This window comes from Anser cygnoides, chromosome 2, assembly GCF_040182565.1.
Source record: "Anser cygnoides isolate HZ-2024a breed goose chromosome 2, Taihu_goose_T2T_genome, whole genome shotgun sequence".
NCBI classification, from domain to species: domain Eukaryota; kingdom Metazoa; phylum Chordata; class Aves; order Anseriformes; family Anatidae; genus Anser; species Anser cygnoides.
In genome coordinates this window covers 34,412,926-34,436,076 of record NC_089874.1, presented here as the reverse complement: position 1 = coordinate 34,436,076, position 23,151 = coordinate 34,412,926, and the positions used below count along the sequence as shown (strand labels likewise).

Below are 23,151 nucleotides of genomic sequence, written 5' to 3'. Positions count from 1 at the left end.
ATCATCTGTGTCTTACTTCACAAGGGACAGTGCCCCATCAGCTGACTAAACAATGTGTAAACAAAGCTGTGTTAGCAGTCTGCAGTCTTTCTGCAGAAAATGAATAAAAAACTGCCATGTATATGTGTGTATATTACAACACACGAAATAAAGGCTTTACAAAAGCTCTTGATCAGTTTATGGCACCATCCAGCTCAAGTTATCACTGGAAAATGAGTTAACCATCACAACGGGACAAACAGGCTTGTAATAATTACAGTGTCTCCTTTTTATTTATGTATTTATTTATTTATTTTTATGGGAAGGCATTTCCATGCACCTATACTCTTCTTCAAATTCCTGTATTGGTATTGATGCTTTCCAAACTTTGTACTTAACCACAGTGTATAATTCTGGAGCTTTTTTTTTTTTTTGTGTGTGTGTGTGAGACAGAAGTCATTTTTGGCTTGATTTCCTCTAGAGCAAAGGCTTGAATGAGCATGCCATCTCTCCGCCTTTTTTAGGGATGTCTCTCTGTTGTTTCCTCTGTAGTAACACTAACCTCACTGATCAGGTATAACCATTTGTGTGACAGTGCCCCAAAAGTCTTGTGAAAGCAGCTCACAGGAAGGCACAGAAACCCAGGATAATATTCAACTCAGGGACAGGCTGCAGCTCTTTGACATCAGAAAATCCACAGAGCTCAGCCTTGAGATACAAATCCACATCAATCCACTCATCTCCCACGTGTGCACTTGGCTTTCCTGCTCATGGGAATTAATTCATGTAGATGATCAGCAGTCAAAGATGAAGCATGGTAACAGATATTTGCCTTCCACACCTCACCACTCTTTTTTTTCCCTTTTTTTCCTCAAGTTGCATAAGCAAAGCAAGTGAGCTTTTTTCAATATCTCTAGGCAAATTTTTGTTAGCTGTGGTGCCAATGCAAGGAGGAGTTATCCCAGTAATCCCAGTGCTCCGCTTCCCTTGCTGGTGGTCCTCTGAAGGCCTCTGTGAGCTTCTTGATGACCCTGTGCACACGTCAGCTGAGCCACTTGTAGGGCTGTAGAGCTGCCACAGATCATTTGCAGCCTGGACATTGAGTTTACTGTGCTACATTTTACATGCTGGTTTAATGAACTGTTAGTTACACGGCTTATGTTCACAGTGACTCATCAAGGCACCATCCTCTTCCAGTCGTGAGGGCAGATAATTGCTGTAAAAGTGCATGATTATTACTGTGTGATACCCATATTTTACACATTACTATAATGAAATATGTTCAGGCCTCTCTGCTGATCAGGGAGATTTTAAAAGGAAGATATTGTATGAACCAGCTCCAAAGAGAGCAACCAAATTCTTGCTGAAAAGTTGTTTTCCCTAAGGCTCTCATTGATATTTGGCTAGGAAAATTAAAGAAAGATTTCTTCAAAATAAAAAATATCTAGGAACAATCAAACAAACAAAACCCAACCAAAAAGGTGATGTTGTTTCAAGAAGAATGTAAGTAACAAAAACATCTGCTTTGTAGTCATTTTTGTGACAGGACACTGAAGGCAAAGTGATCTCACAGCCAAAATCTGCTCCTTTTAAGTTTTTCTAAGAAACAACATAAACTGAGTGCACTAAGTTATATCTCCTTCCCTGTATATAGTATATTTCACTTATTATGGGTTTGGCTTCAAGAGTTCAGCACAGAAGCTCAGTTGCTTTACTGAAATTGCTTTGACTGCTCAAGAAATAAGCTCAGCACTTCTCTGTAATAGGAGTCAGAAAAAAACGAAAGTGCTGGCAGCTGAACTTTAGCATAACATTCTCTTTAATGTGTTAACAACAAGAATGTGGGCAAAAATCTGCATTTTTTGGACTGTATTCCCACTCACTCATGGCAGTAATCCAGACACTCACCTCTTCTTTGGAAGGCCAGACCCACTTGTGAACATATAGGCAATGGAAAGATGAGAGAAAAGATCAATACATTATACAGCACCCAGCTTTCTACCTGTAAGCTCTGTTTAGATAGTAACATTTGTGGCATAAAAAGAAGGCAAACTCAGCAAGTGGAGCTGCTGTGCTCCTAGAGATGTGCTGCTGTCATGCTAGGAATTACATCCACCTGGATCCTGCTCCTGTAGCTGGCGACAGTGGGGAAAGCTCGTTCCGTGGCCTGGAGGGAAAGAGAAGGAAAAACGTACTTTTTGTTGTTTTTATTTTTTGTTTCTTTTCTTTTGTTTTGTATTGTAGTTTGTTTTCCAAATTGATCCGCTGTCGCTTGCACAGAGCTGTCGTGTCTTGCTGGGACGCCGGGTTAACTGGCAAGGCGCAGGAGGAGCAGCGTGGCTGTGCCCTGACTTGCCAGTTCCCACATGTACCGACTCAGCACCACATCCATGCGTCTCGGGCAGGGGGAAGGACGGGCTGCCAAGGCAGCTCTGCAGCCCCGGAGGGCTGCAGCACAGGTGGAGGGGTTCCTGCTTGCAAAAACTTTAACAGCAATCCATGTCTTTCTGTCATTATGAGAAAATATCTATATTTTAATGCCCTACTCCCCAAAACAATAAGTAGTAGTCTCTAACACTTGTAATCACATGTAGGCAGAAAAATACAACATCACATACATTAAGCATATCAGAATTAGTCTTCTGAGTTCACCTTAAAAAAATACTGACATCCTTAATTTATATTTTCTGTGATGCAATTCTGATTCTGTTTTAAATCTGCATTGGAACAAGGCTATTTTCTTTTAGCTTTCTTTGCCAGTGCTGGAAAACTTAACATGACTTTATTGTGTTACAGTGTGAGAACCAAAAAATTGATTTAATGCAGCAGCCTACTCACAATCCCTGGCTTAAGTGAAATACAAAGGCTAAAATCTTTCTGTCTGTCATGTGTAATGCACTGATCACCAGAGCTATGAGGTCTGCATGGGAAATACTAGATGTCTTGAAAAAATTGTTACAGAAAATGCCTGTGCGTCATGTAACAGAAAAATCTGGTTCTTAGATCTATAGTTTAAATTGTCTCTCCTAAAAGAGCAGAATAGCTTAACAAATCTTCCCCTGGACATGCTTAATTGCCGCTGGTTGCTCTGAGCACTACCGTATGCCAGGAGCCTGAAAGGGAGGAGGCTCCTCCATGCCTAACACAAGGGGTTACATTTTCACTGCAAATGGTTCGGTTCTGCTGCAGGGGGAAAGAGGTTTAACCGTTATTAAATAACTCGGATGTAATGTAAAATAGTTGCAGTTCTTCTCAGTAAAGGACATTACACGCAATTTGAGTAGTCTGGATTTAATCCTGTACTGTAAGTGCCTGATGTCAAAGCAGAAAAATTGGAATAGCCCTAAAGAAAAGAAAATAAAGAAATGAGTAGTGTAAGTGAAGAGGAGGAAAATGGATTGTACATACAGACCTCTACAAATTTACAGTGATTTTTTTAGGTGGTAGTTACCGTGAGTAGGGTTTAGATAGAGGCAAAAAATTATTTTTATGAAATAAGAACGCGATAAAATGAAAATAGAGATAATCTGATCTTTTGTTTGCCAATCGTTTGCTACATTCCCGAGTACTCAGTTCTTCTATTATTGCATGATACAAAAGACCTTTCAGCAAGTAGAACTCGTTATTCAATGGTGCTTTGTAGAATTAAAAATAGACACATAAGAAAAATCAGCATTTGCTAAGACACATACACCAAGTTATGCTGTTAATCATTTTTCACTGAGCAGTTTTCTTAACAGTTTGACTTTTGTGGGTGTTCTGATAGCAAATAGAAACTACTTTAGGTGGGTGCTGAGGACAGACGAATTAATTACTAATGCATTTGTATGCATTTAAATTTTATTCAAATCAAGAAGTTTAATTGAGAAATTGACGTAAGTAAAGAAACACAGTATACAGCCCAAACTGCCATCTTTATTTTATTTTGAATATATAATGTGAAGTCAGAGCTTCTTTACCTTGCAACGGTATTTGTTGTCGAGGATGAAATTCCAAAGTCCAAAGGCAGGAGCAGCTTTGAAGCCTACTACTGCTGAGTAGTAAAACCCAGCTGGAGCTCACTGATCAGTGATAACGAGCACATGAACCTCACGGTGAGGACGTTAGCTGCAGTGACGTTGCCAGCTGCCAGCGGGCAGCGAGGGGCGACCAGCACCAGGAGGCTCCGTGTCACTGGGCTGGAGTGCCGGCTGTGGCAACCAAAATGTGGGTCTGTGTTTTCTGTGGGTACGGTCCGCCCCTGTTGCTTCATAGGAAGCCTAGCTCTGGGTTCTGGTAGATGTATTGAACTGTAAGATGTCTCAAAACGGTCTCGATTAAGCCACAGGTGATCCATCAGAATAGGGAGTGTTTGGTTGTTTGGCTCGTGTCTTCACACAGCACAAAATTGACTTATGACGCCTGTCTTTCTGTCTAGCTAGAGAGAGAGAAAAAAAAAAAAGTAAATGCACAGGGCTACATAACTGAGGAGAGAATGGAGAGAGATTTCTCAGGAAAGAAAATGTGAAAAATGTCGCTACTGTCTGGGGATGTGTAGCGGAGGGTCTGCAAGGCTTCTTCCTTCTCCTCCAGCTCAGTGATCCAAACAGACAGAGGGGAAGCACGCTAGGGCGGGGGTGGTGGTGGTGTTGAAACACCTCCTTCTGCAGCAGGAAAAAGACTCACGAAGGAGAATACTGCTGGCCCTGCTCTTTGGGTGAATAAGTTACTTTGCTTTCTATAAGTAAGGGAGAAAAATCAAAAGGAGGAAGGGTTTGGTAATACCTTAAGCAAACTGATGGTCATAAACATGACAATATATAAAAATACCATGCTGATGTATATGCAGTAATGGATAGCCACCATCAGCACTCTGTTTGGTGCACTGAGGGATGGCAGCATGTTCCTGACGCCATACATCCCCCCAGCACCTCTAATACCCTACTAAGATTGTGTGCTCACAGTGATTGAAAATGTTTAAAGGCAACTTTGATTTCTTTCTTTATTTAATCTGAAATGGAAAGGCTGCAAGTGAAAGTGATCAAAGATGACACTTTGGTGGAGGAGCCCATCAAAATGTCCTGAACCAGCTCCCTTCCCTCTGAATAACCAGCTAGATCTTCCCCTGAGCTCATGCAGTCTCTCCCTGGGAGGGATACTTACGATTATGACTGCTCCTCTGCTTAAGCAGTTGAAAATGTTTCCGGCTATCTAGGTTAAGTGAAAAACTCTATTAAAATCACTAGGTCTTTCATTACGAATTTCATGTCATTTCTTCAGGGCTCTTAGAATTAGAGCATCTAGAAATAAAACAAGGAGCAAACAGTGTTATGAAATTTTTGAAGTCAAATGTGGCAGGGCTTAAGGACATTATGTGAATATCTTGAAAGGCACAGGGAGTATTTTTGCACTGTTACATATTCACATGCTTTGGCCATCAGGTGACTTTTGCTGGAAAGCTTGAAGACAGTGCGTTCATGTAGATAGGAGGCAAAAGCTCCAGCAAATACTATCTTCCTGAAATTTTTGCTCAAATTACAGAACCCACCTCTCCATCACAGCAGTACTGAAAGCAGAGGGATGTGCAAATTATACATTTTATTTATCTATGCCATGTTTTATAGTTTTCATTACCATAGTATTTGAATGCTTTTCATGTGTTTTCAGATTATACAGAACTCTTTCTCATAGTGTACTTCTCATAGATATTAATTTAAAATAAATAAATAAAAAGCTTCAGATTATTTACAACTGAAGAAAGGTTATTTCCTGCTGGATGGGGCCCACCAAGCCATCCAAGGCTTTGAGATGGCTTCTCCTTAAAACAAAGATCCCCAACACACAAGAAAGGCTTTGGATCTCAAGAGCTAGATCTGATTAGAACATAAATGGGAACTACTCACTATTTAAATCGGAGCAAATATAGAATAAGACAAAACAGGCGATTTAAAAGAAACTCTACCCCTGCTCACTGCATTCTCACTGGACAAGTCCTTTTCTTCTGCTGTGCTCAGTCTGGGGCCATTTTAACGACTGTAGGGCTGTATACGTCTGTAAAGTCTATTTCCCAGTAGTGACCTTCCTTTAAGTTCCTTTCTGAATCCCAGTTCCTTCAGTGTTTAAGTCAGTCCACCAATGCTTTTGCAGGACATTGTGTGGGAAAAGAGTTGATGGATACAAGTTTTTTACTAATAATAACTTACAGAGTTAATGCTGAGAGCAGACAGCTCTGTGCTTCATGGTACATCACATTGTTTTCAGAGAGCTTTTAAATTCAGTTAAGAAATGACTGGCCTGGGGTTTATAATGGACTGCCTGGGAGAGCAGGAAGGTACTTAATTCTGTTTCTTATGTACCTGAAAACCGACGAATAGAAGCAGTTCTGTACCAGTCCATGTAACCTCTCATTTACCTTTAAAGTCTCCAAATAAGCATGTACTGATTTAAATCCTAACAGCCTACAGCAGGTTTTCAAACTGAATAGGGTGGGAAATTTTAAAATATCGTAGGAATAAATAGAAGACTTATCTGGCTAGGGAAAAGGATTCCTTTGATGTGTATATCTTCCCAAGTCTCTCTGTAATTAAGAACCAGCAAAATGAACTTGCTAATGGAACCACTTAGTGTTAGTATCACAGTAGTATTTAGAGGGCATAATCAGCCATCACTGCTTTGTGCTGAGCATTTCATGAACGTATAATGATAAGCCGGTGTTGCAGGGCTGTATTCCTGTGCTGTTGTAGTTCTACAGTGTGGCCTCAGCTCAGCCAGTCTTCTACCATGGGAGCCTTGGTGTCCTGGACAAAGGCAACCCCACCTGGTAGTTGCCTATTATCTCCATTATTTACCGGCAGCAAGCAAAGGTTGCTCCTGTATTAACTCAAGCTCTTGTGGTAGCCATAGGGCCAGCAGGTAATCTCTGGTGGCTTCTGACTTGGCCAACACAGGTAGCCAGATTTGGGAAGTCTTGTTTGACTATCTCAGCAGGTTTTATCATGCCTTGTATGATAACCATATAAGAGGTCGCCACCTGGAGATGATGGGGTGTGAGCAGACAGAAGTTACGTTAAGTTAGAGGAGATGTGGTTACCAGTTCAGTGATGTTTCCTGCAGAGAGCCCATCTGAGCAGTTCATGAGCTTCAATTTGCAGGTGAGGCTGAATATCCTCGCTTATACCCGTGCTTGTCTTGAATGTTTTGGAGCCTTTTTTGCAGGGGCAGTGGCTGACCGGCAAAGTAAAGGAGGCCGCATATACTGAGGCCCGGTCAGTTCTCTCCAGTTTGAACAGAAGGAGCTAGTGCTGGTTGAGTGTATGAGCCTGGAACCTGAGACGGAAAAAACATCTCAGATTGTCTGAGTTCGTTCACATTCAGACTGTCCTGTACCTTAAGCCTTATGGAGTAGGTTTTGTTAGGTTTAAGACTAGAAGATGAATGAATATGTTGCAGGACTCAGCTGACATCTGTAGCCAGCACTTTTTTTTTCAGGATAAGCTGAGAATCTATTAAATGTCTTGAAAATTTTCAAGTGTTTTGGCAAAAATGGTATTATCTGCCACAGGAAAGAACAAGGAAATGAATATAGAGTTACATGCTATGATAAAGGGTTAGTGACCAGCCATGGGTAGAAACTGTCCAGTAGGGAAAAAAAACCCACAGTTTTAACAATGGTCTTTAGACAGCTAGTTACTTAATTTCCTTTACATGAAACATCATTCACAGTATCTGTTTCATTGCAGAAGCTCATCTGCCATGAACCTGTTTTCCCCATGAGCTTCAGGGTTCAGGAAGGATGCCAGATCCTGTGCCAGCAGGATTCTAGGAATGATGGTGCTTGGGATCTATCAGCACAGATCTGGGATTATGGATGATTTCATTCATTTCAGCTAAGTATGGAATGAGCAGCAAGTTAGCAACCCAGCATTAAGCTGGGAGACTCAATTCCTTGCTCTATCTGAATTTACAAGCACAGTATTTCTGTATTGCTCCTGGATGAACTTCACATTTGGAAGTGAAAGAATTGTGCTTTGATATTTAAAACAAGTTGGCTTTGGCCCACAGAATGTGTGTATGAAACTTAATTTCCTTGAGATTGGTGCCCTTTGTCCTTGCTAATATCCCAGTGGGGCAAAAGCTTTGCAAACCGGATTTACATGGGTGCTGGTCAGCCAGCCAGCTGCTAGCAGTATTCATAGCAGCTGAGCTGTGCCTGTTTTTCTTTCAGTCGCAGCAAGAATTTTGGTCTCCCTCCTCATCCAGCTGCCAATTCTTAGTCCAGCTATGAGAATACAGTCATCTTCGAGGCTTAAGTGCTTGGAAATTGGCCATGGGGTTTTAAAAAAGGGACTGGGGCAGAAGGAATGACAGACAGATGATCAGACAGTCTAATCAAAACCATGTTGTTTTCTTAGGAAACCTGCTAAAACAATTGAGTTATTTGATTGTAAAACAGAAAACATCATGAATTGGACCTCAGCAGTTTTCTGGCTCCTGTGCACTATCTCAGAAACTCAAATTGCCATTTGGAAGTCCTACTTCCACACAGATTTTTTTAGACAGCTAACAGGCGGTGTTACAGCTCTGCAGCATCATTTCTGGAGATGGGTCCACACTGAGGGTCTGCAAGGGCTGAGCAGGGCACACAGCGTGTATCAGGGCTTCTTGGCTCCAAGTCCTCCGTCTGCGTGAGTCCCCACGGGCCAGCATCAGAGGTGGGAATGCTGTAAAAAGCGATTTATTTCCTCTTGCTATATACCAAGTACTGCAACATATACAGACTCCTAAGTAAATGATCTAGGATGCATATCTATAAATGACAGCCACACACGCACCAACAGATTTTAAAACACACACACATTGTTCTCATGTACTTTCCAGTTATTTTAGAGGACTCCCTCTCTTCGTGACTGTTTCTGTTAAGTTATTGTTGGAAGAATAAACCTTCTCAAAGTAAATCATCACAAGGATGGAATGTGTCCAGTGATCACTTAAGTGGGAGAAAATCTCCTCGCTGCCAGAACCAGTTTACAGCAGCTGTGATCAAGAAGTGTCTTGTGTGCATTTAATTGTTTGTTCTCCAGCACTGTATTTAATATGGAGGTACTCTGCTGCTCTTTTTAATGTAACCCAATATTTTTTCCAAACAGAAAATAGACAAATTGAGAAGAAAAGGTCAGAAAGAGTGCCCTGCTTTCGTCAGGACAGATAGGACAGACAGCCTTATATATCATCAGATGCCCAACGTGACTTTGTTACCTCAGTGCGGACCTATTATTGGCAACTGGGTGTGTTTCCTGATGCAAGGATCAAAAGGTATTGCTTGTGTTACTTGTACAATGTGTGCTCTTTGATAAGCATTGCTCTTTATTTGCAGTGTGAAAAGAAGGGTGGGCTCGTGCTTTAAACATACAACCAACATTTTGGATGTCCAGGCTTTTTCCCCTGGCAGTGTCAGGGATTTCCAGTACGCCTGCAGCAAAATTGCTGGAGTACTTAGTGCCATTCCCCCCCCTTTCTCATCCTTTGTGAAACATTGCCCAGAAAGGAAACAGGAGAAAGTCAATCTGACTGTCAGCAGGTACAGACAATTAAGCAACTGTTAGCAGAGAGGCTACGATCACTCCCGTGTGGGGGCCCAGAGCTGCTCCCTCCTTCCCTGAGCTGTACAAGGGGTGGAGAACCAAGTGCTGGTGCAGCCTCTGCCTCCGCAGCACGGCTTGAGATGGAGCCCGTCCCTGTAGCACACCCTCTACAAAGGGGGTGAGGGTCTGTAGGATGAGCCAGGTAGGAAGGTACATCGCTCTGTCAGTGTGTTGTAAGAGGACAGACACCTTCTGACCTTTTCTGGATGAGGGTCTGGAGAACTAGAAGGACTCAGAGGGGGGAGCTTCAGTGTCTCTATTTTTTCTAGGTGTGGTTTTCGGAAGGGCAGCTGCCTGGTAAGAACAGGCTGGAGGAGTCGACCAGTGGCTGTACAAGATGATTAAATGATAAGGGGGATTAGTTTTGCTAGAAATCATATGGTGTGGGGTTTGAACACGTGAATAAAGGGCGCTGGTGGGACCAGCTGGAAAAACAAGTCGTGCTGGAGCTGTGTCACCACCTACCTGTGGCGGTGTATAGCTCTGCATCTGTTCTTGGCTGGCTTGGTGGTGATTTGAGCAATGCACGAACCCAGGGTCACCTGAGCTGTATGCACACGTCAATTCCCATGCAGGCATCAGGAAGGGGCACGGAGCTCCAGAGCAGTGTTGTTTCTGGTGGCCATTTCCCTCGGCAAAGCCTGGGTGGGAAGGCCGAACGGGTCGTGTCCCTCACACTGCATAAAAGCTGGGGACTAAGGAGCTTGGTGGGAGTGGGAGACATGCAGGGCAGGGATTCAGGCAGGTTAGATAGAGACAGAGATGTCTGAAGCAGACTCCAGGCGGGAGGATCTGCAGAGAAATTTTATCCTTATCTGAGGGCAGGCAGATCTGCCTGCAGGCCAGGTCCCTCTTTCATGCCATGCCAAGTTCCTATGGTGAAGTTCAAGCAATGCCTTGCTTTGTGAGAGCAACGTAGGGCATCCTCACCTGCTGGTGGGCATAGCAGAGGACCTCTTTGTCCCCAGCACCATAGGGGCTGCTGAGCAACCTCTAAGGCAGTGGGAGAACACTGAAGGCCCTGGAAACCTCCCCTTGCCTTGCTGCTTGACCTCCCCAGGGGGTGACCAGCGACACTCGGACAGCCAGGAAGGTGCTGGGGGCTGCCAAGGGGTGCAGTGCTCACCCTCTGTTCTGGAAGAGTTTCATGACAGAGGTGAGGCGTGAGCTGTGACCAAAGGTAGAAGACCACAAATGACCTCATACTGGTCAGGACAAGGAGCTGTTCAAATCCTTTCTCCTCCCCTCCCTGCTAGGACATTTCTGTCCGAGGAAGATAGGGTATATAAATAGGGTATATAAAGCAACAAGCGCTACCATGTGACTAGTCATCCAGAGACAGCTTTTATTCTAAATTTGTAAAGCCTTTTTTTTTTTTTTTGAACGTAACCCTTTGTTATAAACTTGCTATTTCAGCTTTATATGATTTTGGGCCTATTTCATCATTACACATAATCCAAGAGAAACCCGGATGTTAAGGAGGAGCCCGTACTTGTAGGGTAAGCTACAACATCAAAATCTCCTGTGATTACAAGGAGTGCTTTAATGCTGAAGCGCATCAGAAGCCAGAGTCCTGCAGATACTTGTCAGGCTGAGAAAAATGTAACAGCGCTGGTTGGACTGAAAAGCTGAGCTATCTGAGATCAAAACTGTACCTCATCAGTGCCCCTTTTAAAGTGATGTGGCATGACTTTACACATACACACACAAATGTTGCTTGTTCGATTCATACGGGAGGGTGGGTATACTCTGCATAATTAGGACTAATCTAATTACTTAGTACAGCTGGGGCATATATATTGGGTACCTTTCACCTGATTTGCAAAGATAAGGGCACGCTGAAGACTTACAGAAGCATGTCTGGATGCTGACTAGAAAGCATTTGGTTTGCCAAGAGCGCACTGCCATAATGAAACAGAAATTCAGGTGGAACAGGGTATAAGTGCTGCAGGTACTTGAAAACCACCAGTTCGCTTTTCTGATGACTACTATGCAATTAGCAATGTAACAGAGCTGCCTGCTGGAAGGCGTTAAGATGTAAAACTTGTTTCGGATGCCTCTCACGTGACATGGTAAGGGCAAATCCCACTCACTGTCTGCAGAGAAAAGCACAGACGACGAAGCAATCCACGTAACATGGGGAAAAAAAATGTTGCTCAGCCTGTTGACATTTAAATCTCGTTGTTCTCGCTCTTCTTCCCTATGTTTTAAGAGCCGTTTGTGTTATCTCGCAGGAAGGTAAGTCTTAGCAAAGAGCCTGTTGCATGATACTATGTTGTAAGAACATGCCTAGTTATTCTGCAGAACAAACCAAAAACTTGCAGCAGCATCGTGGGTTAAATGAGAGTACTGCCTAGGGCTGCGTTGTTAATAACTGCTCTTTTTTTTTTTCTTTTTCTTTTTTTTTCTTTTTGTGCTTGTTTATTCTTAACAGAAAAACCAAGCACTTGTGAGTGAGAGTTTCAGGACTGAGAAGTATATTTGCTTCCAGTGTTACAGAGCTGATCTGCCTCTTCAAACTCAATGGAGAGAGGTTCCCTCCTCACGGCCAGAGCCCTAAATCTTTCCCAGGAGAGCTGGGAGCGGCATACAGCTCCTGCTTCAAATGCTCTGCTTCGCACTCTTGTCACTCTCTTCACAAGTGCTGGTGTGTTCTGGTTCAAAGGTGAGGGATCAGAAGTGCTTATGCTGACTCTCAGGTCTCTGAGGACATGTGCCGTTAGCCCTGACAGGCCGGGGTTTGTATCTAGTGCTTTTGTTTTGGCCTGGCCAGATCTTAGCAGAGAATTAATAGGACTTTCCCAGTGGGAAAACGTGCTGCCTAAGGAAGCACTTCAGTGTTCTGGTTACTGGTCAAGGTGTTGTAAAAAATCGCATTTCCTCCCTTCTGTGAGCAAACCTCCACCAGGACAGTCATCCCATACCACAGCTTTTGCTTTCACCAAGCATGCATTTTTCAGCTCCTCTGATTCCACCCAAATCCTTGCTGTCAGTCACTTTGGTTGCTCTCTGAATTTCTATTTGTCAAGCTGCTCTACAGCAACGGTGTGCTCAGAACCGAATGCAGCATTACTGAATTGCCCAGCAAGTGAGAGTCCCGTGTCTCAAACTACGTTTTCCTGATGGAAACCACTGTGGGTTCACCTACTGTCAGTACCTCGCAACCGTACAGTTTTCAGTCTCTCCATACACTCACTGGTAGTACAGATTTCTCTTTCAGCTGCTGGCTTGTATGAGGTCAAATACAATTAGCTACCTACCTATAATGTCTAAATAGAACCTATGGATTTTCTCCTCAGATATTGACCGGGTAAAAATCAAATTACAGTTTCTCTCTCTGTCCTCAACATTAGGACACAGGCTGTGGATCACAGACATAAAGGATTCACTCACTCATCAATGCGTGTGACTAATCTCTAACCCTGATCACATCTGACAGCCTTCAGTGTCTATTCCAAATGCATTAGTAAAAGCCAAAGGATCAGCCTCTGGAATTCCCCAAATTATTTGTAATCATCAACAAAAGAGGTACCTCTGATTACTAAGTTTTAGTATTTCCCCATTAGCACATCCCTACCGTTTTAGTACTACAGTAACTCCATCAACTGACTCCCTTACTGACCAGTAAAGCAAATTATCTGGACTCCCGCTATGCTGCAGAAGGCTCACATTCCATAAATATTTTCTCACCTGCCTCTTAACAATAACTGCCACCCCCACCCCATTTCATGTATTTATTTTACATAGATTTCCACCATCTCAGTTACCGATCTCACTTCAGTGCACCTGTACTAATAGGCCTTTTGTATTTCCTTCCCCTAGATGTCTGTGGAAGCTCCTTTCCTTATCTTCCTGTCTCTTGCTAAATCGTTCTTGTTGATGCCTTTAGCTTTACTCTTTGTGGCTTAAACCTAGTCAGCTGATGATTCGCAGCGCCTCCTACTCTCAGAGCAAGGCTCCCTCACCTCTTTGCAGCCAAACTACAGAGCACATGACTACAATGCTTAACTTGTAAGACAAAGTCATGTTTTCTGAGGCTCTTGTTTTTCTCTTCTCAGTTAGGAGCTCATGTTTTGACATCTCCCACTGCTGCCAGCATCATCCGGAGGAATGAGAGCAGAGCAGAGTCCCTTTGTTACATAGCGGGCTGCTTCCTCTGCTCGGGCAGCGGAGGGCATTTCTCCGGCACACAGCCAGGCTCTAGTGCTGCTGTCTGAGGATTAATCCACGATCTCTTGGAAACCAAACTTCGACTAATTCTTCAACTTAGTTGTTTGTACCACACTGCAGGAATTTCAGTGACTCATAAATCCTGTTATTTCAAAGTTAGGGAAGTGCTTGAAAACATCACATGGAGCTTGGTCGTTCTAGCCTGCTTCCCAGAGCAAGTCCTGCCAACCATGCTGTGTTACACCTCCGTGCTTGGGCTTTCACCTCGTGTTTCCTGTTCCAAAACAAGGCACGGTAAATAAGATGCGTGACCGCTGCCACCCTATATGTATTTTTGGATGCCAGACCACAATACTATGACTTTCTGGAGGGCAGCCCTCTAGCAAACAAAAAAGCAGATGTGAAAAGGAGAAGTTAAGGCAATGTAAGGATCAAAGCTGAAAGGAAGGCATTATTTAGCTTTCTTTGTACTCTTAACCAACTCTGATATCAAGTATAACAAAAGCAGAACAGGACAAACTGCAAAAAATGAAATAGAGAGCAAATATTGGGAAAGATTGCTTTGATCTACTGACAAATTGTTGCTTATTTTCTGCAGTTTAGTAAGCCCATTAGAGCAAGACTATTTCTTTCTATTCTACCCTTATCTCCGCTTCTGCAGCCAAATAGACAGCTTGACTTTTGCTAGCGATGTCATATCGCCAATTCTTGTCTCACACTGTTCTCTGTCATCTTTTTAGATGCTCAGAAGACCATTTGGGATGAAATATCCAGCCTTTAGTATTCCCGTAATAGGCATTGCTTCATTTTTCTTTGCACGTGAAGAGAGTATCTAAAAAAATAATTGTTCAAAAAATTTGCTCAAACATGAATTTTTATTTATCATCATCTAAAGCAGGAATACCTCCCTGAACCTTTCTCTTTTCATTTCTTACAGCAAAGTGACCTAAGACTTCCAAATTCCCTTCTCCCCTTACATCCCTGTGGGATAGGATGATGTTTGAGAACATCTAGCCAATGTTGTTGATCTGGGTACACACAACAGGTTAGTCAGATTTTTCATGGTCCTATTATTATTTTAATTAAAAGTGCTTCGACTTAAATAGCCCTTACACATTTCAAGGCCTTGAAACATCTTAGTGCAGCGTAGCTGCAACAACCTGCTGAGATACTAAGAGAGTGTAAAGGTTTTAGACAGCGCATCGCTTAAGTTTGGAAGTAAGCTGCTTTAAGCTTTTCCATTGCACAGCAGCAGCACTGAGGTGCAGAAGCTCAACAATCTTTCACTGCCCTTGTGTATAAAGATACTTCAACTTAGTAAAGATAACTTTAGTATTTGTCAGAGTATCCTTAACTACTATTAAGTCCCATCCCCCTCCCCCTTTTTGTCCATTATTATTATTATTATTTTTTAGTAAAACTATTTCAGAGGATAAGCATTAAGGAAAAAGATGAAGATAAAAGCACAGGTGACTTCAAAATCATTGCTATCTTAAATGTAAGCCAAAATTATCCACAGTCTTCTAAAACCATGCCAGGGGACCCTTGAGGTTGTCAATGGGACTTCAGTCTATGACACCTTTACCCCTAAATATGCTCTTGCCATGCTAGAATACTGCTTTAATATAGCAACAATAAAAAAACGTTGCAGGAACTTAAGCAAACAAGCAAACAAAACTTGTCGCTTTCTGATACACTTGGGTTTGAGAATCACTAAGGCTGCACAAATGAAATACAGGAAAGGGTATAGGATAGACCAAGTTTAGGCAGCTATGGAATTCATCTAACAAGCCACACTTTGTTGTTGTTGTTGTTAAATAATAAACTTTTACAAATGTGAGTTTAATAGCTTCTGTACAGTTGTGGATTTTCTGCAACTCCAGTTGCAACTACATAATGGATTTTGGTATGTTCCTCAGTTCCTGTGTCAAAAGCTGAGTAACTGGCACAAGCGATCCAGTGCTAAGTGAGCCCTAAGAGATGCACATTTCTTAATTTGAACAAGTCTTAGTACTGCTCCAGAGACCCTGCTCGGAAAAACACATTTCATAAGATTTAAATGGGACTCCTAGCCAATGTATCAGTATTTTGTTTGTGGGTTGTACAAAGCCTGTACTGGTTCATTAACAACAATAACAAAAACCAGATGCCTTACTTCATCTGCAAAACAATCACCCGAAAACTTTAATAGAAGCAACCCAGTACTGTAACGTAACATATGCAATTTTATGGTTCGTGTACACTGAGCGCAGGGACTGAGGAACTCCCATTTCTACTGGAGCAGAATGGCTGCAGAGTGCCTGCCCATAGCTTATCATCCAAGATCTTACATTTGTTCATGCTATTTTAGCAAGCTGTCTTCCTGCAACAGCCTTTAAGTAGGGAACACGTTTAAAGTGAAGTTTTAAGTAGGACCACGAGTCCATAGCAAGATCTGAAATGTTATCTTTGACGTTAAAGAAACAGCCAATTGATTTATGTATAACAGAGTCATTTTTTTGCTTTCCTATTAAATAAGAGGTTAAATGATTTTAAACCATCAATAGGAGTGCGTGGCCAAGAACTGATATTCTCTCCACCTGACTCTAGAACCTCCTTTGGAAAATTTCTGACCACTGCTTTATAGCTTTGTATCTTTATATTTATATATATTGCTTTATATCTTGGCAAAATACATACCCTCATAACACCAGTTCAGTATAGGTAGGGCTAATACATGCACCCACCAAGATGTGAGACCCAGACAACCAATCTGCGTCATGTCATGTAAATGTAGTAAGTAGTTTTACAATTGCTGAGAAGTTTAATCTAAGGTGTCAAAACAGCAAACAGCAAGTTTCGTATTCTTGCTGAATGCTTTCAGGGCTGTCCCTCACCAAGCGTATGACATTAACGCACGTAGCATGACCTCAGGCAGAACAACCAGCAAAACCGAAATTGTATCAGCTGGGAAAGGGAACTGACTCCGGGGTCACAGAGGTCTCCTGTGCGGTCTGTTCCTTCCCTGCCCAGCCACAATTATCAGAGGCTGCACGAACCCTGTAAGTAAGAGACAACAGGCAAGGTGGTCCAACAAGCAGGCTGGCACCGCATTAATTTCTTTCTAGCATTCTATTCACAGTAGCTGTGAATGCCACACCAAAGAATTCCTGCCTTTGACAACAGGTTTTTAATACACGTTTTGCCCACACGTTCACAGTACAGAATATAAAAGGGAACTTCTACTAATAAATTTTATTTTCAGTAGCTTATTTCATGGATATAAAAAGTCAACTCCAAAATAACTACAGAATGAAAAAAATTTATTTTAAAGAGTTTATTACTGCAGAAGTCTGAGATAAAATGAAAATTTATCTCAGAGAGAGGCATTTTAATTCATGACTCAATCACAAAATTGTGTATTTGAGGTGTCATGGAACAGCTACAAAAATGTGTAATTTCAGAATAAACGTACAAGTCTTAAATATTTAAAAGTTCTAGCGGTGGTGGCTTAAGAGGTATCTTTCCCATCACAAACCTTTTTGCTTCAAACTGTTTCAACTCTTCTGCTGTTAATTCACTCTTGGGTGTAAATAACTTATCCGCTGTAGCGCTGTTTGTGAGTGCAGAAGGCGCTGGTGTTACGTTATGTCCAGAGGCAGAGGCAGTCTGACCAAATAAAGTACTGCTTGAATGTGAGGGGGACGCTTGTGCTGCTGCACTAAAAGCTCCAAAAGCTGGAAGTGGAGTGCTGCTTGAAGAGTTCATAGTAGAAGAACTGCCAAAGCCTGAAAACCCAGAAGTTCCAAAACCGCTGGTTGTTTCGGAAAGCTTAAATGAGAAGGAGGCTGCAGAGGGAGCTGATGGGCCGCCAAAACCAGCAGGATGGGAAACGCTCGTGGAGGACATCGCACCAAACGCAGGAGGACTGCAGCCGGCAGAAGAGCTCCCAAAAGCAGGGGTGTTTCCTGACGAGGGACTGAGGAGACTGGAACTTGTTTTAAAGGAGAAATTGCTGGCACTGTTACTGCTGCTGTTCACAGGAAAACCTGCAATTATAAACGCATTTAGAATGGAATTTAGAATTAGATATTAGAATAAACGCATTTAGAATTTAGAATACAGCTGCGATACTAAAGCACTGCTCTATTTCAGTCCTGCAGAAGAAAACTCAAAAAATGTTGATTCTTAATGCAGGAACTTACTTGACACCCCAAAGCTGGATGTTTGCTGTCCTCCAAATCCAAACGAAGGTAATGGCTGCATGACCGCGTTCTTTAACTCAGAGAGCTTTAAAAATTCAAAATATATAAATGAAAACTACATTCCAAAGCAGGCAAGTATCTTTCAGTAATTAACAGGAAAAACAGAACAGCTGCACCATCCAATTTAACACAACTTAGACAAAGTTAGACACTGATCATTTTCACTAATTGCATGCAATTGCCGGTACAAACAAACTGCTTTGAAACACTCCAGAAGTACAAATATCTTCACTGACAGGAAAAAAAAAAAAAAAAAAAATCGATAAATTGCAATGACCAAACACCTCTCTGAGCTCTCGTTTTCATCTCATCTTTTCTAGTCTGTTTTATTTGTGCCACTGCTGTGGCTTAATCTGCTCTCTGACCTCGACACATCTAGTCTTCTGTGCTGCAGTCCAAATCCCACCTCCTCACCTTCAGCCCTGGACATACCAAGGGGTCTCTTTTCTTAAACAGAAACTTTAATGCACTTCAAGCAGACTTTAGCTTGATCAACTTACTCTGTCTCCCTGATTATTTAATATCGGCTTTAACTGTTCCTGAGCATCCTCTTCTAGATTCACAACTGTTTACCAGCTTCCCAAGACCAACTAGCCTTCCTGTCTTCCCATTTTACCTAAACACAGCTTCTTTTCTGTACCAAATACGTATCAATTTCTCATTCTGGCGTTACCAAAATGCTCTATTTATCCTAAAGTGGCTTGGAGGACAATTCTGTTCTGGTCTACTGATTACGCTTCAGAAAAGCCATCATCAGCACAGGGGAAAAAAGGTGGGGCCGGCTGTTGGCACACTGCTACACATGCACATGACCCAGACCCATCCTTAAGGTACGGTTACTCCCATGTGGCTTGCAGTGATGACATTTTCCAACCCTGGCTGCTGCTTTGCTAACATCATCCTGATTCACTACTACTTTCCTTAGGTAACTAAAGAGTTTCATTTCCAATCCAACTTGCAAGTAACTCACTGATTTCATGATTCCAGAGAAGGGTGGCTTTGACACCCCAGTGTGTTCAAAGACTTCCATGTTCATCTGACTCACGCAGTGCTAGAGCATTCACTCACACTTCTACCACCAATAAAAACCACACTGAGGCAGTTCTCAAACTGCAATTGTTCTCTTATGCAATTCCTCCTTCCAGACTTTGCAGTTTCTCTACCATTTCCTGATTACTGCCAAGATCTTCATACTGCCAGTCTGCCAAACATTTTCATGCCAGGCGTTTTTCCTCAGAACGATTCACGTATCTACCATTGTAACTGCTGCTAAATCTAGGAACCAAACTTTATCAGGTCTCAGGTTATTTAGTTGCAAAAAAAGGATGCCCTAGAAGAATCATGCGTATTTGCTTGTACAACAGTATCCTGAGATCTTCAAAGTAATACCAAGCACCTAGTTTTTTTTTTTTTTTTTTTTTTTTTTACAAAGTTGTGCAGTTAAACCCTTTAATAACAGCTGAAATTTCTATGGAATATTTGCAAGATCTCTTCATTAAAAACAAGGTGGCATATTACAACTGTATCTTAGAAATCATTTATTTAATAGCCTTTTTAACAGAAACTATGTGAATCTTAAAAAAACCCGCAAAGATTTGCCGAAGATTAAGCAAAAAATGACATCAGAAACAGACATATTTTACCCTTCATTAACACTCACCAATGCTACTTTTGTTGATGCATTTAAAGCCTTCAACTGCAGCAGCCTGTCCTTCCACTCTTTCGCTAAATGCTGGACAGAATTTAACTAAAACGAGGGAAAAGACAAGCATGTTTTTATTAGACTTAATAAAATGGAATTAGAGTGATCTGATAATAAACTGAAAGAAAATTTCTAGAATTAGAAAAAGTTCTCTTTTAGCTTAATGAAGTTTTTCTTTTCTTTCTCGAAACTTCAAGGCGAGGAGCTGAAATTTTTATTAACCCAGAATTCCTTCAATTTTCTTACTATTGCCCTATAATTAATTAGTTAATTTATTTTACACTTTACGCAACAGTAAGATTAAAAAATGTCCCAGAGCTTTCCAAATCTAAGCTCTACCACTGTCTGAAACAGTTGCTTGCAAAAAAAAAAAATCAAAAAAAAATCTGAGTTTTAAGTATAGAAGACTAAGCTTTTCTATCCTTGTTTTTTTTATCTGTCCTGTTTATGTATGGGCTCACTAACTAAGCTGAAGTACTAAGATTTGTCTTAGTTTCTCCCACATTTTCAGAAAAAAAAATAACCCCTTTCAAAACATAGAAAAATTTAGAACAATATAATAGTATCATCCTAAAATACTTAGCTTTGCAAAAATTAACTTTCTTAATTTAAATCAGTCCCTTTGATGCAATCCGACAGGTTGCTGTCGGAACATACGCACAGTAAGTAGTACTTGTGTCTGGATAACTGTGATTAAAGTGTTAAATAAGAAACCCCAAAGTGATTAAATAACTTATTTTTCAGGAATTTCTAACTTGTATTTCCCACATTTAAGTTTACAAAAACACCTTATTTGAAGCCTAGACTGACAAAATTTTCCTTAAAAAACTAAGAAAGTATTCTGATGTCCCAAATGCCTGTAAGAGCAGAGCACTTAATCTTTTTGTAACTAAATTTCTTAATTTTTCAAGAAGACCTTGCATCATGAACATCAATAATTCTTTTGTGTCTAGTCACATGCTGCAAGATCACATTATTTGGTATCAGCTCTTATACAACAGACTGGAAAACTCAGATTTTGACCTGGTTTATCAACAGAAACACATGCTTTGGATACTTGAATATTTTGTGAGGACTGTATCGTATAATTGTCGGAGAGATATAAGAAATTATGACAGAGCACTCAGACTAGCAGCTATTTTTTTTTTACTATTTACTGCACAGTAAGTTAAAAATACTTTGGTATTCTGATAATCTCCTCAGGTCTGGTAATCAAGTGAGTCAAGAGTTGCCACCCAAAGAGAAGTAGCAAGTCCTATAGTGAAATAAAAAGCCAGTTGTTTTAAAATACTTACATAGGTCTGAGCGTTATTGTTTGCTCTGCAGTTATAACACTCCAGACGCAATTCTTCTGGCGAGATATCTTGAAAGCCTGTAAGAAGATGAATGATCAAAAATCTCAAAGAAAATATAACTTCCAGTCACCCTCTCTAGTTCGGATGAAACGGGCCTTGCTACACCATCTGTGATAAGTCAGTTACAGTTTGTGTTGCAAAAAGGATTAATTACAGAAGATGTGAGTATGCAAAATGGATTTGTCATAATCCAACATTCCTTCCTGTTGCATCACAAGGCAAGTGATCACCTTGCAAACAGTTTTATATACATATAACAGGTGTGGATAAGTATAAGGCACATTTTAAAAAGTAGTAGCGTACAGTGACGCTACGAACATTACCTACCTGTAATATTAGGCTTGTCTTTCATAGGTGAGTAAGATGAAAACATCCATTGTCCTGAAGATTCCCAAATTTCCATGTCTTTCACTATACATTCACTAGACAAAAAAGCATAAAAACAAATGAAGGAGAAACTAGGCAGACAAAAGAAAAACACCAAAGCAAAGTCAAATTCAAGTACCTAAAACGACTAAAATTAAGTTTAACACTAAGTAGGACACTACACTGGATGAACAACAGAAGTACGCACTTCTCTGTGGAAAAAAAATGCACTCATTCTGCAGGATACGTGTGTCCCTTCAAAGCACTTTACTGTACCATCTAAAGTACAGAGTAAAGCAAGTAAATTAAACCAGGTCTTCAAAAAAATCCCCACGAAGTATGTTTAACCCCTAGATGGCATATGCTGTCACAGGCTATTCCCTGAAGCTGCACATCACAACGCACTTTAGAACTTTCTCAGTATTAGAAGATGATACAACGTGAATGAATATGCACAGTATTAAATAACAAAATTCAGTAAAGGGAGAGGCGATAAGAGAAGTGCTCTCTATGTTTTCGGAAAAGAATCAAAAGCTTAAAAAAAGCTTTGGCGGAAGCACAACAATAGAAGCTACAGCAACAAACTGAAATCCAAATGTAAACAAACAGTGAAAGGTTAAAAACTGAAGTGGAGAGGCAGGTTATTACACAGTAACAAAACATTACAGGCACTCAGACGTTTGTAATAAAATACACGTCTTAATTTCTCCCTCCTTATCCTCCTGTCTGCACCTTAAGCAGCCAACTGTCTTACCGGTACCGCAGCTGGCTAGCTGCCCTGCCCAGGTTCAGAGCAAGGATCCCTTTCTTCCCATGCTATCACAACTCAAGAGAATTAAAGGAAGCAGGGTTTTCTATGCTTCTCCTACACATCCCAGCTACCCTCCTCGGGATCACACCCTCTGCATTACCCAGTAAACTTTTAGCTCGCTGTAAGCGCTTCCAAGGAGGCAGGCTTATAACTTACAGAAGTCTCTCTTCTTCATCTCTGTAGCCATCACCGAAGTTTTGATTGCTTAACGCGGAGAACCTGTTCTGAGAAAAGTCCGCGCTCCTGCCGCCGCTGCCGGACGACCCCAAGTCGGAGGAGCCGAACGATCCTCGGCCCGGATCTCTGCTGCCTCCCCACGCGCTGCTCTTAAAGGCAGACGGCTGAATAACGTTGGTGTACCTCTGGTTTGCGGCGCCCCACCCTCCTCCTCCTCCTCCGGCAGCGCCTGCTAACGGAGAAGCACAGCTCTCAACCCCCTGAAGGCACCCAGGTGAGCCCGGCGCCCCGCTGCCAGCGGCCCCCCGCCGCAGCCGGCTCCGGCCGCGAGGAGAGGCAGCGGTGGCGGCTCCCCGCTGCCCCGGTACCTTGGTGGCGCCCTCCGCCGCCGCGGGGGTGCTCGTTCCAGCACTTGTCGCCGAAGCGGCAGCGTCCCTGCAGGAAGAACTGACAGATGGCCATGGCCGCCGCCACCGCCGCGCAACCGCCACCGCCGCGTCACGGCCGGGCGCCGGGGAGCAGCGGGGGCTGAGGGGGGAAGGCCCCGCCCCGCGGCCGCCGCCATTATGCGTGCTGCGGGGCGGGGCGGTGGTGGGGCACTGCCCCGTAGCGTTGGGTTAAATGTGGGAGGCGGCCCATAGCACAGAACAAGTCAAGGAAAAAGTGAACAGCGATGCCCAGGGGGGTACAAGGAGCGTCGCGGCCTTGCACGAACGTGAAGCAAGCA

The 23,151-nt window shown here is 42.2% G+C and overlaps 1 protein-coding gene and 2 long non-coding RNA genes across 5 annotated transcripts; 1 reads left to right on the top strand and 2 right to left on the bottom strand.

The window, feature by feature from the left end:
- Positions 1-567: 567 nt before the first annotated feature.
- LOC136790037 (uncharacterized) lies at positions 568-4,509 on the bottom strand. Its single transcript, XR_010829183.1, has 3 exons — positions 3,939-4,509; positions 1,888-2,146; positions 568-1,195 (listed from the first exon to the last, which is right to left on the bottom strand). It is a non-coding gene; the product is annotated as an uncharacterized lncRNA (long non-coding RNA).
- Positions 4,510-8,677: 4,168 nt separating this feature from the next.
- LOC106030165 (uncharacterized) lies at positions 8,678-11,769 on the top strand. The gene is made up of 2 exons (XR_010829184.1): positions 8,678-9,270; positions 11,016-11,769. It is a non-coding gene; the product is annotated as an uncharacterized lncRNA (long non-coding RNA).
- Positions 11,770-16,919: 5,150 nt separating this feature from the next.
- NUP42 (nucleoporin 42) lies at positions 16,920-23,079 on the bottom strand. 3 transcript variants are annotated; one of them, XM_066991826.1, is made up of 7 exons: positions 22,793-22,991; positions 22,404-22,656; positions 21,398-21,492; positions 21,011-21,087; positions 19,674-19,760; positions 17,954-18,038; positions 16,920-17,797 (listed from the first exon to the last, which is right to left on the bottom strand). In XM_066991826.1, the coding sequence occupies exons 1-7, from the start codon at positions 22,884-22,886 to the stop codon at positions 17,229-17,231; spliced, it is 1,260 nt and encodes a 419-aa protein (XP_066847927.1). In that variant the 5' UTR covers positions 22,887-22,991; the 3' UTR covers positions 16,920-17,228. The 3 variants fall into 3 exon arrangements, with proteins under 3 accessions (XP_066847927.1, XP_066847928.1, XP_066847929.1); XM_066991827.1 differs by having other exon boundaries at positions 22,404-22,653; positions 22,793-22,984; XM_066991828.1 differs by lacking the exon at positions 17,954-18,038 and having other exon boundaries at positions 17,524-17,797; positions 22,793-23,079.
- Between the last annotated feature and the right edge of the window lie 72 nt (positions 23,080-23,151).